The sequence below is a fragment of the Pseudopodoces humilis genome, chromosome 19 (genome assembly GCF_049639895.1).
Source record: "Pseudopodoces humilis isolate 2021_Gansu_Grassland_sample_001 chromosome 19, ASM4963989v1, whole genome shotgun sequence".
NCBI classification, from domain to species: Eukaryota; Metazoa; Chordata; class Aves; order Passeriformes; family Paridae; genus Pseudopodoces; species Pseudopodoces humilis.
The window spans coordinates 388237-405083 of NC_142218.1; the positions used below are offsets into that span (position 1 = coordinate 388237).

The 16847-nt window shown below is 48.2% G+C and overlaps 1 protein-coding gene across 5 annotated transcripts in view; it reads left to right on the forward strand.

Moving 5' to 3' along the window:
• LOC102103702 (rho GTPase-activating protein 39-like) overlaps positions 1-16847 on the forward strand; it is a 68575-nt gene that overhangs the window by 34842 nt on the left and 16886 nt on the right. For all 5 annotated transcript variants that reach the window (XM_014260804.2, XM_014260803.2, XM_088064616.1 and 2 more), the window contains exon 3: positions 12819-14127. In XM_014260804.2, coding sequence (XP_014116279.1) covers positions 12819-14127 — 1309 coding nt within the window. The remainder of the gene's footprint in view (positions 1-12818; positions 14128-16847) is intronic.

Below are 16847 nucleotides of genomic sequence, written 5' to 3' on the forward strand. Positions count from 1 at the left end.
TCTTGGGGTACAGCTGTCTGCAGTCAGTACTGCCTGAATGTCCCCAGCTTGGGCCAGGCCATCTTTGTGTGAAATACCCTTAAAATACACATCAAAGGATAATCTTTGCTCTGGGTGCTAAAACAGAAGGAGAGGGGACAGGCAGGAGTGTCTTGCAGTGATGAGAACTCCCTAAAAAAATTTGCATCAGGGTTTGTTGGGATGGCATAGATCCTGTGCAAGGGGTCAGGCTGCTGTGGGGTACAAGTGAGCCCACCTGATCTGGCTCCTTCCTTTGCTACTGTTGTGGTTTTAAAGCAGTAACTAAAAAATTGCTAGAAAGCTTACTTACTTCTTGCTGTGAGATATGGATTAGAACAAGAGCAAAACAGGCTTAAAATTTAAAAGGAATAAAGAAAGTTTATTAACAAAACTACAAGAATAAGAAAACCAGAATAAAACTTTCAGAAAATCCTTTTCTCCCCCACTACCCAACCATTCCCTTGTTCACATGACAACATAAAGACAAAAAAACTTTGGTGTTTAAAACAGTCTCAATTCTTGTTAGAGTCTTCTCATCAGTCTTTGTAGAGAAACAGAAGTCTTTTTCTGCTAATCTATAGAGTTTTCTCACAAGAAAACGAATTTTCTTCATAGCTTCTTACTTCTCTGATGCCAGCTGCCCGAAAATCTGCCATCAGTTCTCTCCTCCCATTTCACATCACTCTGAGGTGTGTATGGGTCAAATGAGTCTAGGGATGTCATTTTTAAGGATGAGTTATTCAAAGGCAAAAGTTCTCTTCATCTGTTTTTGTGAGCCTCTCTGGAAACAGAAGTTTTCTCTTTGCCTCTACAAAGCTACAAATCTTCAACTATTACTTCTCTCCCCTCTGTTCCAGCGCCTCACTGTATCACAACTACTTCACTTTTTGCTCAAAATCTACACTTTGAACTACTCCATTCCTCCCAATATAGTCTGTCATGAATTAAAGGAGTTTTTTTCAGAACACTATTGTCCATCTCTATAGTTTAAACAGAAAAATATTTTCAGCGTATTAAAGAATTTCCTTATTCTCTACCTTCTGAAGCTTCTTTTCTTCACTGTTTCTGATAGTTTATAAAGTCTCTTTACATGTTGATTACTCTCTCTTTCTCTCTCTGGAAAAAAGGATTAATCTGCAAGTCTCATCTGGGTAGTGAAAGGGTTCAAATCTTGCCCAGCCTTTGTAGATGGTTCTGTGATCTCTGCCGGAGCAGCGGCTGGAGCTGTCTGCGATGGAAGATTCTTCATGGCTGCTCTGGAGAGTGTGGTCACTGTCTCAGCCCGCCGCAGGTCAAGAGCTTTTTTTCTTTCTTTACTCGGCAGTCTGTGGTGAATTCAGTCCCAGCAAAAACTGCAGCCGAGCCAGGGACCGGCCTGGCCCGGCCAGAGCCCGGGGCAAGCCCCGCAGGCCCCATCTCCCGGCCGGGAGCCGCGGCAGGCCCAGCCCAGCTCGGGCAGGGGAACGGGAAGCCAGCTGGAGCTCTGTTACCTTTCACAGCCAGGAAACCAAGAGACAGCTAGAAATTCCCAGGCTTCGGTCTTAAGGTGGTGTTCACAGGTTGATCTCACTTTTCAATGGTCAAAACTGCTGTCAATTCTTAGAAATGGCCAGCTGTTGGCCAGGAGAGAAACTCCCCTCAGCCTCCAGCAGGTTTAACTTCTTTAGGTGTTTCTCTTTGTTTTCTTAAATGCCAATCTATCACACCTACTTGCTCAGCTGCTGATATCTTGCAGCTTCAGCCCGGGCAGGCAGTGGGGCAGCAGGAACAGAGCTCCTGGGCACAGTTATTTGGTCACATCAAGCCTGAAATAACAGACCAATAACAAGATGCTATTTTGTTTGACTAAGAGATTTTTTTCTTTTTCACACTCAAACTAGTCTGACATCAATCAGGGATTTTTTACTGTATTGAAACCATTATTTCAGCTTCAATTGCATAAAAGTATCCCTTCCCCAGTCTCTGTCTGGTTGGCCCCTCTGCCTGGGATATTGTCTGGGGCTGCTCCGCTTCCCTCCTGCTCTGTCTGGGCATCATCCTGCCCTGGAGGATTTGGTACTGGCAGCTGAGGAGGCCATGCAGCAAGCAAAGTTGGGTCATACTGAGAACTGACATTAGGGCTAGAGCTGTGCTTGGGTGAGCCTGACTCTCCTGCCATCTATGCTGGGATGCCTTGTCCTGGTCTGGGCAGTGCAGCAAGTTGCTAGCACCTTGATTTTTTGATCAAGGCTGCCTCTCTGTGTGCCTGGTGCAGATAAGGTTGGAAAAATAAAAAAAAAAAACCAAGTTAGAGAAAACCACATAGGATGGCAATTCTGGAAAGTATATGCACCCTGAAGTGAGACTTATCACATGTCTGCTGCTCCCTGCAACACGCTCCTGTATTCAGTGCATATCTTAATGGCTGCAAGACACTGGTGATGCACATAAAATGCACCAGAAGGAGCCCAGCACTTTACTGGTGCTTGTGATGCTCCCTGTGCCTCCTGCCGTAGAAGCAGCCCCTCTGAGCTTCATATCCATCCAGAGAATGATCCTGCCAGGAGAAATCCAGTAAATGTCTTAAGCTGTACCTGAGTAGTTCCCAGTGCCCTTAGGTCACTCCCAAAGACAACAACTGAGTTACACATGGGATTTGACATGAGACAGGTGACTTCCTTGTCTGTCTAGAGCCTGCCACTCCAGGGTAGCCAGGATGGGCACCATTAAAACTACATTACATATTTCCAGAGAAGTGAGTGTAAGAGCCCTTGATAAGGTGCAAGATACCCTGAGCTTCACAGAGTTCAAAGTACTCCTGACTCTGCTGATTTTAACACCAGCTGGAATTAAACTCCAGATAAGCCACTCCCCTTCATATAAGCACTGTTTCCCATAAGGGAGAGACAAAATCAGAGATTATGGGTTGAATTAACAATTTACTGAAAGCACAAAGCTGAAAGTACTGAAACTACAAAGTGGAATAAGACATACACAATAACAACAGCAATGTTAATAGCAATAGTATACAAAAAGAGGAGGTGCTTTGCCCACAAAAAGCTGTTCACCATTGGGAACAAAACCAAGATGGCAGATGCTCCTTATAAGCCACATGACTTTCCCAGACAAAGGCAGTGTGGCAGCCATTTGTGTACTGCCCATGGGGCCCCTGGGAGCAAAGGCATGATGGTGGGAGAATGTCTGTGACTAATGTTTGCTACTCTCAGCCAGAAACTGCCAAAACCAGTGACAAACCCCCTGAAAGCTGGATCGTCCAAGTAGGGTCACACAGCTGCTCTGCTGGGCTCAGTTCCACAAAAGTGCCACCGTTTCTACCGCTCTGCCGCACTAGAGGTCAACGCTGCAGGTCACTGCTGCTTTTTTGTCCTGCTGCTCAAATGTGTTCCTTTTGGCTCGGTTCGGCTGGCTTTGGCAGGGCTCCTTTCTGCTCAGCTTGACAGGCTCAGCAGGGTTGGGGTCACTCCCACTGCTGGACTGTTGTCTCGGTTTTGGAAGACAGGTGTCTGCTAGGGAGGGCAGGAGCCTCTGTTGGAATGAAAATGTAGACCCCTTCCCTCCGAATTATTATAATTTTGAAATCAAGGGGCTCTCAGGCAGAGATATGGGGATAGGAATAACAGTTCTGTACTAGTATAACCAGGCAAACAAACAACAATAACTACAGCATTAGCAAGAAAACAGAACCAGGGACCCCTTGACAGCCTTCTCGGCCGGGATGGGACGGGATGGAGGAGAGGCTTTGCTTCACAAACCCCCTTGGGCGGGCAGTCCAGGTGCTCCTGCAGGGCTCTGAGGAACACTCAGCTGGAACAGCAGGGATGAGCTGAGATCCCGGGCTGGTGGATGAGGTGGAACAGCAGGGACGAGCTGAGATCCCGGGCTGGTGGATGAGGTGGAACAGCAGTTCCGCGGCAGTGGCTGGCACTGCCATGTCGCAGCAGGACAGGAGGTGCGAGGCCCACCAACAAAGGAAGAAGAAGAAGCAGCAGCTCCGTTTGGGTGATGGCAAATTCCCTTCTCTCTGCAGTAACAGCTCTCAGCAACGTGTCCTTTTCTGAAGCTGAAGAAGCCAGCCAGCACTTAGCTACACCCGCCCTCCCTTTTTCCTGCCCTCCCTTCCCTCCTGGGCCCAGCCGAACTCCGTGTTTCTCAAGCACCCACCAAGTAACTGCAGTCAGGTCCTCTGCCTCGGCCTGCCCGCCCCGCCCCCGCAACTAATGGGTATAAATTCCATAGTTGAGCGAGAACTAAAAGAAGGACACCTAACCCCCAACAACTGTTCCCTGCCACTGGCATCCTTGCCAATGCTCTTGGTTCAGTACTGTGATCGATTTATTTGCATTTTTACCGTTTGTTCCTTTCAACACTGTGTTCCATAGTTGTATACCAAGAAAACAGGAGGGGATGTGGTGGGGAAGCAAAGGGATCAAGTCGCAGCAGGGGTTGATGCTCATGCTGACAGTCCCTCCACTGGCGAGAGAGGCAAAATGGCGTGCTTCAGGTGGGATGCTTGGCTTTCCTTTCTGAAACCGTCAGCCATGATCTGCACGGTGCATAAAAACAGCAGCACTAGGCGCTGGCTCTGTCTGCAACCAGGACACCAGCTCGTGGAGGGAACATGGCCTCCTCTGCCTTGGTATGGGGAGTTGCTGCACCTTGAGGGAAGAGCTATGCCAGTTTTGACCCATCCCTCAATTCTTCAGCTCTCTCAGTAAGGAAGACCCCAAACAGGTCTCCTTCTGTAGAGGGAAGGGGGGTGATGCAATGTGTGCCGGGGTTTGCTGTACCTTTCCTTGCCTTCCAGGGCAGCATCACCATCACTGCTGAGTCTCCTGCAAGGAGGGGAAGTAGGAATCCCTAGCTCAGGTTTCTGCAGCAATCTTGGGGCATGTTGCACCTGCAATGAATTGAAGGACAAATGCTGAGAAAGGCATGAGTGGCAGCTTGCTTGGGAGCTAACATGCTGCTTGAATATGCAGTGCTCTTTCAGATTACCGGGCTCACACCAATAAGCTGACAGCATTTGTCTGCAAAATGTGTTTTCTTGGAAGCAGGAGACTGGGCACTGTTTCCTTGTGCATCTATCATGTGTCCTCTCTGCTGTGTGAGTGAGGGTTGTGTAAATGGTTATAATGCAGAGTTTGATTTTGCTAGTTGAGCCTGACACCCAAGGAGAGATTTCTTGCCTTTTGCTAGCTTGTAAAATGGGGAGCAAAGAGCTGAACCAGAAGCAAATGCTCTTAAGTGGGATCTAATGCCGTTGCTGGGATGTCTGGTATACTAACAGCATGAGCACACTGAACTTCTCAGCTCTGTTGTCTGTGTTGTTCTCCAAAGACAACTTCAAACATGTCCTCCTCTGCTTCGGAGAGGTGGAGCTGCATAAACAGAGGGTGAACAATTTAAGTGCTGTTGGTAGCATCTGCACCCAAGACAGTTTCACTTTTGTCTCTTAATGCCAGCCCAAAAATAGTGTTTCTCTTTCCTTCATATTTGTCTTCCTGTGATAGATGGAGAGGCCAGCAGAGACCAGTGTAGTCCCCAAGAGGGGCCTCCTGCAAGGTCATGTCACAAAGATCTGGGGGAAGGGATTTCATTCTTTTTTTAGTTAGACTTTGTGGTCAAGGTTTTTTCTTTTAGTAAACTGGTTTTTACCACCTTTCCTCTCTTGTTCCTTCTCTCAGTACTGCTGAATTTCTTGTGCCCCCCTGCCACATCTCAATGCTGCCAAATCCTCAGCAGCCTTGAGAACAGAGACGCTCTCCAAACCTTGCTGCCTGTTCCCTCTGTCTCCATGCCATGCCACCCCTCCCTCACTGCCCCACAGCTTGCTGCTGCTCTTCCAGCTCTCACAGTGGCTTGGAGCCGACTTCTCCAGATATCAGCCTTTGGCCTCCCCAAGCAGCACAAAAGGGTCAACCAGCTAGGGAAATGGCAGCTTCTTACAGCGGGGTAAGACACTGCTGCCATTGACCATCTCTGGAGCCTCCTGAGGAAAGCTCCTCTGCCCATGCTCTTGCTCCCATGATGTTTCTCAGCTGTGCTTCCTGGGGCTGCCCAGCCCAGTGCTGATTCCGCTTCTCCCTTGCTGTCCTTGGACAAGGACAGCAAACAGCACTTGCCTCACAGCTCCAGACACTTCCAGAGCTCTTGCAATCCTGTTAGGAAGCAATATGAACTCTCTTCAGGGGAAATGATGGCCAAGTTATCCTTTCTCACAGTGGAAAATTCTGCAAAGGATGGACACATTCCCTTGGGGACTGTGAAACCAGCCTGGGGCTGAATGCAGCATTTTGGAAGTGTACTCTGAGCCACTGCAGCCATGCTGAGGTTTGCTGGAGCTCCAAGGTAATGGGTAAGAGAGGGCTTGGTGGAGGGCGAAGCCTGAAGAAGGCAATCTTTCTGGGAGCCTGTGTGCTGGTCTGCAGCATTTCAGCTCACTGCAGGTCAGTATTGTGAGCAGGCTCTGCTGTCTCCAGCCCTGCTGTCCATGCAGACCAGCCTCCTTACTCCTCTTCCCCTGTTTCTCCTAGCATCAGCACTGGGACTTTCAGAGTGCTGTTTCCAAGGTTCTCTTTGCAATAGCAGGATATCTTAAAATCCTCCACAAGAAAGCCACCTACCCTAGGAACATTCTGTCCCCCAGAAGAGGGAGGTGAGGGTCCCTTCTGCACGGGCAGCAAGTTCTGCTGCCTATCCCCTCCTCATCCACCTTTTCCACAGCTCAGCACCCTCAACTGGGAAGGAACAGGGTCTTGGTCTTACAGTGCCAGGAATATGTACTGGAAGAGGAGTCAGAGGGAATGTGTGATGAGAAGGTGGTTGTAAGAATACCTCTGCCTCTTCCAAGTCTGGTTTGTCTTGTCATGGGCTCATGTTTCTTAAGGCACAGCATAAGTAATGCCATTATTAAGTTTTCATAATCAAGCAAGAAAGACCATCAGAATCCCTAATACAGGTTTGTTTCCTTCTTGTGCAGTTGGCCTTGGTGTAGGATAGGCAAACACAATGTTCTTTGCACAAGTCTGCAGATTTTTTGGTTTGGACAGGTTGTATCCTTGCCTCCGGTGTGGGAATTGGGGGCAGAGCAGCAGTGTTGCTGGAATACAAACATCCCTGTTCATTCACCTTGTCACAGCACCAGGGAAACAACTTCTAGAAAGGGCAGAGCTGTGGTGCAGGGCCTTTTCGTCAGGCTTCTCGGAGGGAGCAAAACAAACAATGGAGATGTGGAGCTTGAGAAGAGCTGCTAAGTATGCTGGGCCTGCTGGAGCTGGATGCAGGCTGGGAAAACCAGTGCCAAGTTGAGGCCTTACATTGGAGCTACTTGAAAGCATTCCTCACGCAAGTCCCAGGGGATTTGTCAGGGTGCTGCTAGTGGCTTAAGGTCTTGGCTGAGAGGCTGCATTGGGACACTTCTCCACCATTGGCTTTGCTTTTTGTCATGGCTTTCACCATTCAGAAGGACAAGACTGAATCTTCATGCTGGGAAGTCAGGAAGTCCCTGTTCTCCTCTGCTTGGTCTTGCCAGCAGCCTGGGGATTGAGTTGAAGGAAGCTGTATCCATACGTGGCCCCAAGAGATCACTCCTGGCTGTGGAAATGGCCTTTTCAAGACAGCTTTGTCTTTTCTGTGACAGTGCTTCTTTCCTCTCATCTCTGGCAGCCAGGGAGGCTGGAAATGACATGAAGTGTCCGCGATGAGATTGATGGGCGAGGTGGGGTATAGCACACATTTAGAAGTTTCCCTTGACCATCACATTCCTGGGTGGGGGAGCATGATGGCCTCGGTGACATGGGAGTGGCACAGCTTCCTGATTTCCTCTGGTCCCTGCAGGGCAGCTAGGTGCTTTGCCTCTTACCAGTGTCCATGGCAGCCTAGCTGTGGCAATCCCATGTGTTTGTGCTTTTCCTCAAAAAGAAGCAGTGTCGGTGGGTGCCCTTGGTGCTGGGCTGTGCCTGCTCCAGGGGTTCTCAGCAGTCCGGAACAGGCTGGGTCCCAATGCATGCTTTGACCTAGGCTTGAAGGAGGGATCATGTTGGAGCATGGACTGCAAGTGCCAAAATCCTGCTGCAGGGAGGCTTGCTGCTTGTGGCAGAACCACTTCATTGCCTTGCTGTGGCTGTCTGTCCAACTTGTCTTGCTGTCCTGCCAGCTGGACTCAGGGCAAGTGCAGAGAGAACCCTGAGCCAGCACAGAGCTCCTGCTGCTCTCCCTCGTGTCTCACCCATGTAGCCAAGTCTGTGCTAAAGGCCCAGCATGTCTTCCTGTCCTGGCAGGCCCAAGGTGAGAGATGACTTCCTTGCATCCTGGTGAAGGAACTCTGGGCAGTGAAGAGTTGTGCTTTTTGGAGTACCTTTTGCTCCCCCGGCTTACTGGGGCTCACAGCTGCAGGAGGCTGTGAGTGCAGTATCCTCTTTTCTTTTTCAGATCAAATCCCTCATCAGAGGACTAATATCTGGGCTGTACTTTTTCTCACAGATGCAGGGGCAGAGGTTGTTGCCAGTTGAAGTCCCACAGGGCCCTAAAAATTACGATGCCATGCTGGAGCAGGAACCCATCTCTCATGGGCAGGTTGGCGGTGTTCTGCAGGTGCCCAGGGCCACACCTGAGCAGGGACCAGCGGCGATGTTCCCAGTGCTGCTCTATGGGTGTGAATTGGGACCGATGGGGCAGGAGGTGGTGCCAGTGCCTGCTGTGTGGACAGGGAGGGGCTCCTCCCTGTGGCTCAGAGCTGAGCGAGGAGGTAGCAGAGCTTCAGGCCGAGTTCTTGGGGGTTTGATTTTCCGATGCCAGACAGTACCAGTGCATGATGAGTCTGCACGGGTGGCACAAGTCTGGCCATGCTGTGCCTGGCTGAGACGGGTCTGCCAAGCCTTGGCTGAGTGGATGGTTCATCTGTGCACAGCTGGCTGGACCTGCAATGCTGCGCATCAGGAAGAGGAAAAACTTCAGGAGGTGACTTGTGGAATGTAGGCATCCAGCACCTTTCCACAGAGCACAGGGTTATTTTCCAGCCCTGACATAACTGGAGGTCTTGTGAGGCAGTGGGACGCATCTGCAGCTCTGGGTTATCACTCTGCTACCCTGCATCCCAACAACTGGATAGTGCTGGTCCAGACGCAATGATGGTTGCTGTTGGGCTGAGCTAAAATATGTCCCTGTCACACACTTGTGACCTGCCTGCTGAGTCAGGAGCCTGTGGATGGTTCTGTCCTGCTTGCTCTGTGCCCATCATTCTTCTGTGCCATAAAACAAGCCACTTGTACAGCCATGGGGGTGTCATTTAAAAGCTTACCAAGTGTTGCTGTTCTGGTTCTTCCTGTTAGTCCAGGCACTCTTCAAGGAATAGCCAGGTCTTTAGCAGAGCTTGGGATTGAGCCTGGAGCTTGGCCATGCACAGGAGAGATGCACTGATGCAAGGATACCTGGAATACCTGGTGGGTTGTGGAGCTGAGTGTCCTCATGAATGCCACCCTCATCCTGTTGTTACCGCTGGTGGTTCCCAGTGTGCATCCTCGCTTGGCACTGTTGGTGCTCGACCCCTGCATTAGGCATCGTGCCCCAGGAAGAAGCATGTGGAGGACAAGCCACTGAGGGCTAAACAGGAGTGGGAGAGTAGGGGCTGTGCTTGATGGTGGCTTGGGGAGATGGAGAGAGGCCAATCCCAAATTTGTCAGTACTTCCCAAGCTGCTCTTGGCATTGAGCTTAGGTCAGCACTGAGCTGCAGCGCTGTGTAGAGAAGGAAGGTGGAAGCTGGGAAACAGGCCTTCCTCATGGCAGTTGCATCACCATCCTGAAGTAGTATCAGGAGCTCCCTTAAAATAAAATCTTTGATGCCTCAGTGGGAGATACTTAGGGAGTCCCAGGGCAAGAGGGGGCCCCAGGGTGCAAAGCAGAGGAAGACAGCCCTTTCTCAACCTCTGATCACACCTGGGTAATTGCAGAAGAGAGATACATGAACTCTCTTGAGGGAAAGGAACCAGACCGGCAAAGGCGGAGGTGTGGCAAGTGCGAGCAGAGTGTGGTGAGGCCTTTGGACCCTGGCCAGGGGTTAGGCACTGCATCCATGTCAGGGCAGTCAGTGCCAGCCTTGTCCATGCCACTCCCGGTGCCATTGTGTCGAGGTGGGATTCACAGCAACACATTGCCAGCAGGGAATATGTTTTGCCAAAAATTCAGTAAGCAGTGGACAGGGAAGGAGCATACCACCCCTTTAGGAGGGCAGTGATTGGGAACAGATGTGACATATTAGGTGTGGGACAGAGGATGTGGGGAAGGTGACTGGAGTGCACCAGGTGAAGTAGGACACCCACAGTGATGTGGGGCAGGTGTGTCCTGTTGGGCTATGGTGTGGGGAGAGCAGAGGGTGTGTAGATGCACTGGCAGGATAACCATGGGGGAATGGCAGGCAGAATACCCCAGGGAAGCTGTGCTGAAGGAGCAGGCTGCCACCTGGCCAGGTGAAAGGGCTCTGGAGACCAGGAGCAGAGAGCAAGAGGGCTGGGGTGTCCAGATAACTTGGGGTTTGGCAGGAAAGGCACAAGAGAGCCTAACATTGGTAGGAGGCAGCTCTGTGCATGCAGTTAAGGTGGGTGTCTGCCAGCACAGAGGCCACAGAGGACAGGTCAGCAGTGTGGAGTGGGGAGCAAGATGAAGGTGCCAACAGAGCAAAATAGCTATGAAGGTGTTTAGGAACATCTCCTATCTCAGATGGAACACATGCAGTATGTCCTCAGGTCTTACCCAGTGATGGCTGGTAGCAGATACATGGAGGTATAGAGTCAGATTCAAGTGGGTCTTCCTGGGGACTGTGATAACCTGGTGTCCTGGTTTAGGGCAAATTTGGGAGAAAACCTCCAGTGGGGCTCCCCCCGGGAAGCAAACCCACGTGGCCCTTTTCTCCCACCCCCCAACTGGTTCAGGAAGAGATTTCTCTGAGAGAAGTGGAAAAAACCTGTTTATTTCACAGGCACAGCACTACCCAGCACAAGAATGAACAATATCAAATTACAAAACCCCTTGCACTTCAGAAGAGATGATAAACTTCAGAGGGTCTCTTTCCTGTGGGTGTTCGCTCTGTTTTCAGTCCCTCTGGTGCTGGAAAATGCCGCTGCCCAGGCTGGGCTCCCAGTAGTCCACGGGTGCAAGCTCCCGGTGCTCCCCCGAGTTCCCAGTCCAGAGCAGGTTCAATTCGTTTCAGAAAAAAGGAAAGAAAACAGTCCAGGAAGACCTCTCTGCTTCGGCTAGTTGGAAAGCCAAGGCGATCTGTGTCTTGTTGTTTGTCTGTGCTGTAGTCAAAACTCCCGATGCGGGGGGAGCAAGTACAGTCTCTGATAACAGACTCGGTGCTTCTTTTCCACTCACTTTTACTCTCAGATGGAATTTTAAGAATACAAAACCTGTGTCTGGGTTAGGTGGATGAATGGGGATACAATTTAACATCATAATCAACCCAGGACACCTGGAAAATCTGGAAGCTCAGCTGGTTTAATATCCTTTCCATTCCCTTTTCCTCAGAGCTCACAAACACAGACTGACTGTGGCCACAGCCTGACAGCAAGTTGTTGTTACTCCATAGAACATACTCTGTGAACTGGGGTATTGGGTTGTGGTGGATCCCAAGTACCACCACGCATTAGAGGATACTCCGTGCGGGGGAGGGTTTCACAGCGATGAGAGCTGAGCAAGTCCAGTTGGTGTTGCCAAGGGAACCTGATCTGACTGCATCTGGGCAAGATTGGGGGGTGGATGTAGCATTCCACTGCTGCAGGATCATGTCCAGGGAGGCTACAGTTACTGGTGTCCACCATGAGAATTCAATGAGATGGGCTTCTGCTTGATTAATCTCAGGAAACCATTTATTCAACACAGGAACAAAGGTTAGATCCAGAGACAGAATGGGAGCCCTGAACAGAGGCAGGATGGTGGGTTTTATGGGTCAGGGCCAGGGTGGAGTTTAAGGTCAGGGACTAATAGGCACACAGTAAGGGAGAAACCCCAGGGGCACAAACTCAATCAGAACACCCTGGGCTGATGCCCCACGAGGTCTGGGGTAGGGTAACTTCCCGGGCTCACAGGGCACATCCCCTGACGCAGAGGGTGGAATTTACTCTTCCTGGGCTTTAAAGCCACACATCTCACTTTAACAATGCTTATCTGAAACTAAATCTTTGCCTCTCTGGGAAGAGGCACCTCACAGGTGGAGGCTTGGCAGGTTGTGTGGGAATGTAAGCTGTGAGTGGAGGATGGCCACCCCCATATACTGCCCATAGACCTCATAGGTTTTTCTACAAAACTCACATCGGGAAACTTAAATAAAAAATTAGCATGATCTGGAAGGACTGTCATTTTAGCTGGATAATCTGAAAGCAGATACTTGGAATTATTTTCCAATTTAATACTTGAGTTTAATGTTCCAGAATAGCTTGCTGGCTTTCAGCTGGTTGTTTTGGGTGCCATGCTATCTGCTGAGCCTTGAAAAGCATAGATTGTGTCCTATATCACTGCTGCTGATACCAGATAGATTATAGTATCATGAACTATAGTATCATGAACTCCTTTTTTCATCCCATTGTTCTGCTCTTCTTGATTTAGATATTTATTATGTAACAACAATATTTTTCTGTTTCAGCAAGTGGGATCTCCAAGAAAAAATAACTTACTGATATAACTGGTGGGGGAATATTCAGGCACTTTGAGACTAACAGTTTTTGGGTATTTGGTAGATGTAGAAGGTACCTCAGTAGATACAATTCTTAAATAATTGTGTGTATTTGTATCTTTCTTCTTATAGGGAGACTCCTACCCACTGGCAGCCTCTGCCAGGCACAAAAGCAGCCATGTTGGTCAAAGTGAACAGTTTGAGGCAGATGCAGAGCTTTTCAGATAGTTCTCTTCAGCTGCAGGGTGTTCCAAAGCCCAACAGCCCAAAATCTCTTCCCAAACCAGCTATATATGCTCAGCCTCAATCCACATCCCAGAGCCCTGAAGCCACAAAGCAAATGCCTTCTGGAGAAACAAAGCAGTCTATGCAGATCAGAAAGACAGAGAGTGGTGGGTTTTGCCTGGTGTTGATGAATGGTCCTACTTCTCAAACACCTCCAAGGAGCCGGACAGGAACACCCCAGCCTGCATCCCCCACGTGTGCCTCTCCTGCGCCTATATACGATGAGCCATCTTTAGAGTTGCCAATTTATGATGAGCCACCAGTAGATATGGACACTGAAAGCATTTATATGAGTGGGATGTCTCCATCAAGGTCACCAAGCAATAGCTTAAAAAAGCAACAGCAACTAATCAAATTATTGAAGCATCCCAGTATGCAACAACAACAAGCTGCAAAGAAGCATGGCAGAAATCCCTCTTCCACTGAATACAGCCCAGCTGGCAGAGAATACATAAAACATATGGTCAACATTGACCAATCTGCCAAACTCTCCCACTCTTCTGCTGCAACAACTGATACCTCCACTAAACTGCCTGGTCATCTTGCTTCAAAGGACAGCTTCAAGCAGTCTTGGAGGATCTTAGAAGCCAGTGTCCTCAAGAACATGGAACTCCACCACAGTCGGCAAAACAGCCTGCAGACTCAGGAGTACCCAACTGGTATAAGCCATCAGGATTCTGGTTATTCAACTGGCCCTTCTCCAAGCTTGAGAAAAAGGAAAGGAAGGAGGCAAGGAACAGGTCAAGCAAGACCTGGCTCTGTGGGCAGCAGCAGTGAACTCACAGCTCTGAATGATAAAGTGATCGCTGAGATGCGTGCTGTGGTGGGCAGGTCAGCAGCTTGCAGGGGAAGCAAAATCAGCCTGGATGCTGAGAGCCTGGAGAACGGTGTCCCAGCAGAGAGCAGCAAGGTCAGGTTTCAGTCTGACCACTTGAAAAAATGCATCAGCTGGAGCTCCAGGGATGATGTCTCAGCCAGCAGCAGGTCTCTGTACAGACAGGACCTGGATATTAGGGAAGTCTTTCCCAGCAATGTGGCTGCTCCACAGGACACAATGAGGCAGAAGAGAACTTTTGAGAAAATAGATTCTTTAGAAAAGAATGTGACCAGCCAGACAAACTTGGCTTCATCAGGTGCTACACCCCATTCCTCACAGGTACCTCCCCATCTGTGCCGTGTTAATTTTTTTTTTTCTTTGCAAGACTTGCTAGACTCATCATGCAGAGCCTGCTCCCGGGGGGATTTAGTTCCAGGGGTGTGCTGCAGGCAAGACATGTCTGTTCCTGAAGAATAGCAAACGGGTCATAAAGCTGCACAGCTTTGCGGGTGGAAACCCTATTTCAGGCCAGTGGTTTGAGAGGAAGGAAAATTGTGGGATGAGGCTCATATCTCAGCACTGTGGGTAGCTGTGCTCTGTTATTTGGGTAAATGTGCTTGCCTGATCATGTTACTGTCACTCATGTCTTTGTGGGTAACATATGTACCCTCATAACATAAGTTCCCTCATACATTCTTCACTGGAATTATCTGAGTTGGTGGGTGCAGGACACAGGCCATCAGGATTTGCATAGCCACATGACAGCAATTCCTCTTTTTTCTCTCTCTCCTTTTTCTAATGGCTCCTCGTATGCTCTTCTCCCTCCCAGTTCCTGAACATGCAATAGCAACATTTAGAAAATCAGTGTCAGTAGCTCTGGCATCTTGTTGGAAATAGCTGTTTTAAAGCCCATTAGTGTGACTGCATAAGGGGAGTAGTTTTTTTCTCTAACACAGCACTTCTGCAGTGTCAAGTTTCAACGGAGATTCTGATAATATTTCCAGGTCTCAAAGAGACATGAGCAGTTGATGTTTGCTAGAAAGGTTTTTATTGTATAAAAGCATCAGTCTCAAAGGCAAAGAGTTCAGAGAGTTAAAGTATTTGCTAAAAGCTTTTGGCATGAAGTCCCTAGTTCTGAGCAGCAGCTCTCTGGTATAAGGTCCCGATGTTCAAGGAAGCAGCTTCTTGGTGTGGAGTTCTGTTGTCTTGGGCTGCAAAAGCAGTTGGTGATGATGATGGTGCTGCTGTTCTTCTTCGGATGTTTTTTTTTCTTCTGTCAGTCGTTCTTCTCCGATCCCCAATATAGGGGATTAAATTCATAAATCATCCAATCAGCTAAAAACACACTTCTAAAACAATACTTTCTACACCAATCTGAACTTAATTCTAACATGCAAAAGCAATGTTCTTTTTACCTAAATCTTACATATAGGGTATTATCTGTTTACGTAATTCTATCTGTTCTTATCCAAGAATGCAAATTATATTTTCATTATGTCTAGAGCTAAGTTGAATTTGTGAAGGGTATTATCACTGAACTTTAAACTGGGTAATAAGGCTTTTCACTAGCTAACGCAGATTCTTAGGGCACTTAAGCTATATTTTTACTTACTTAAAACTAAAACTTACGCTTTTACTCTATATCTATGGCTTAATGTATTTTAATTCTTTTCTCTCTCTGAGGAGCTCAGAGAGGCTTTCATTTTGGATTCCAACACTGCAGGATTTAATTTGCAATCTTTTTTTCCTATCTGGATTCAAAGGAACCTCCTGCTTCCTGATTTTAGTTCAGATTTAGGTTCTTTGTAGATAGTTTTACATCCCCTGAAGTTTTTGCCCTTTTTCTCTTTGCTCACTCTTCCAGTTATTTTGTTCCTATTTTGAACAACCAGAGTCTCTGCATCAATTTGATGAGGCAGAGTCGATAACCATTCTCCATGCTGAAAAGTGGCTTCTTACTTATATCTGGTTATTCTCTGGTAAAAGAGATTCTCTTCCCTATCAGATTTATCTCTGTGTGTTCTCTTTATTGCCATTTCAGATCAATAAGTGCCTTGCTTTCATCTGAAACCTTTTGGAAAACTGATACTACATTCTCACATTTCCCACTTTTCAGGCACTGAGAGACATCAAGTTTACATGACTTACATGTTACAATTAATAGTTCAGCAATTTCATTTCACAGCCTCTTTAGATTTGGTAGGAAACTGGTCTTCAGTCTTCTGGCTGTGTTACACCCTGTTGCATTGACAGGGAGAGCTGAAACTTGATTATGCACAAGAAATGGTTAGGGATAGGCTGTGAATGGCCTTAAAAGTGAAGAAAAATATTCCTATGTGTTAATATGAAGAAGGAGAAGATGAAAGGAGATGGATGTTGTGGTAAAGGCAAAAGGAGTCAATAAATTTTAAAAAAATACACAGAAATACTCAAGGGTCCAAGTAAGGAGGGGAGGAAGTTGCAGAAAATATGGCAGCAAAATCACTGCCTCATATGAAAATAGCATCAAGTGGCTTGAGTAAGCAGTGATGTCCTGTGCTGGGCTTGCATGATTGAGAGGAAAATCAGGAGACACGGAAACGCGGTATTGGTGGGCAGAATTTCTGGGACAGGCTAAGTGGAGGTGGCTGTATACTGTCAATACAAATCTAACAGCTGGGAAGTTGTGTGAGATGTGAGAGGGAAACCTGAGAGAGAGCAGAGGAGAGAACCCAGAGCCTCCTGAACCTCAAGATAGTATGAGGAGGTGGCTCCTCAGAAGGAACATGCTGAAGGAGCAGTTAGGGTGATAGGAGGAAAACCAGCTCCAGGCTGGTAAAGTGGTTTGAAGGAAATCAAGGATGTGGAGATGGCAGAGAACCGCAGGTGGAGATATTTAGTCAATGTGCTGAGTGAATTCAGAGAGGGTGAGGAGGAACTCAAGGGATAAAAAGAACAAAGTAAAAAAAAATAGGAGAAATTATTGTGCCCCAGGCTGGCAGTGAGAGGTGGAATGTGATGTGTGCTAATCCCATCATCCTCATGCAGGGACATGTGGGGTGTGTGATAGGAAAGGCTTG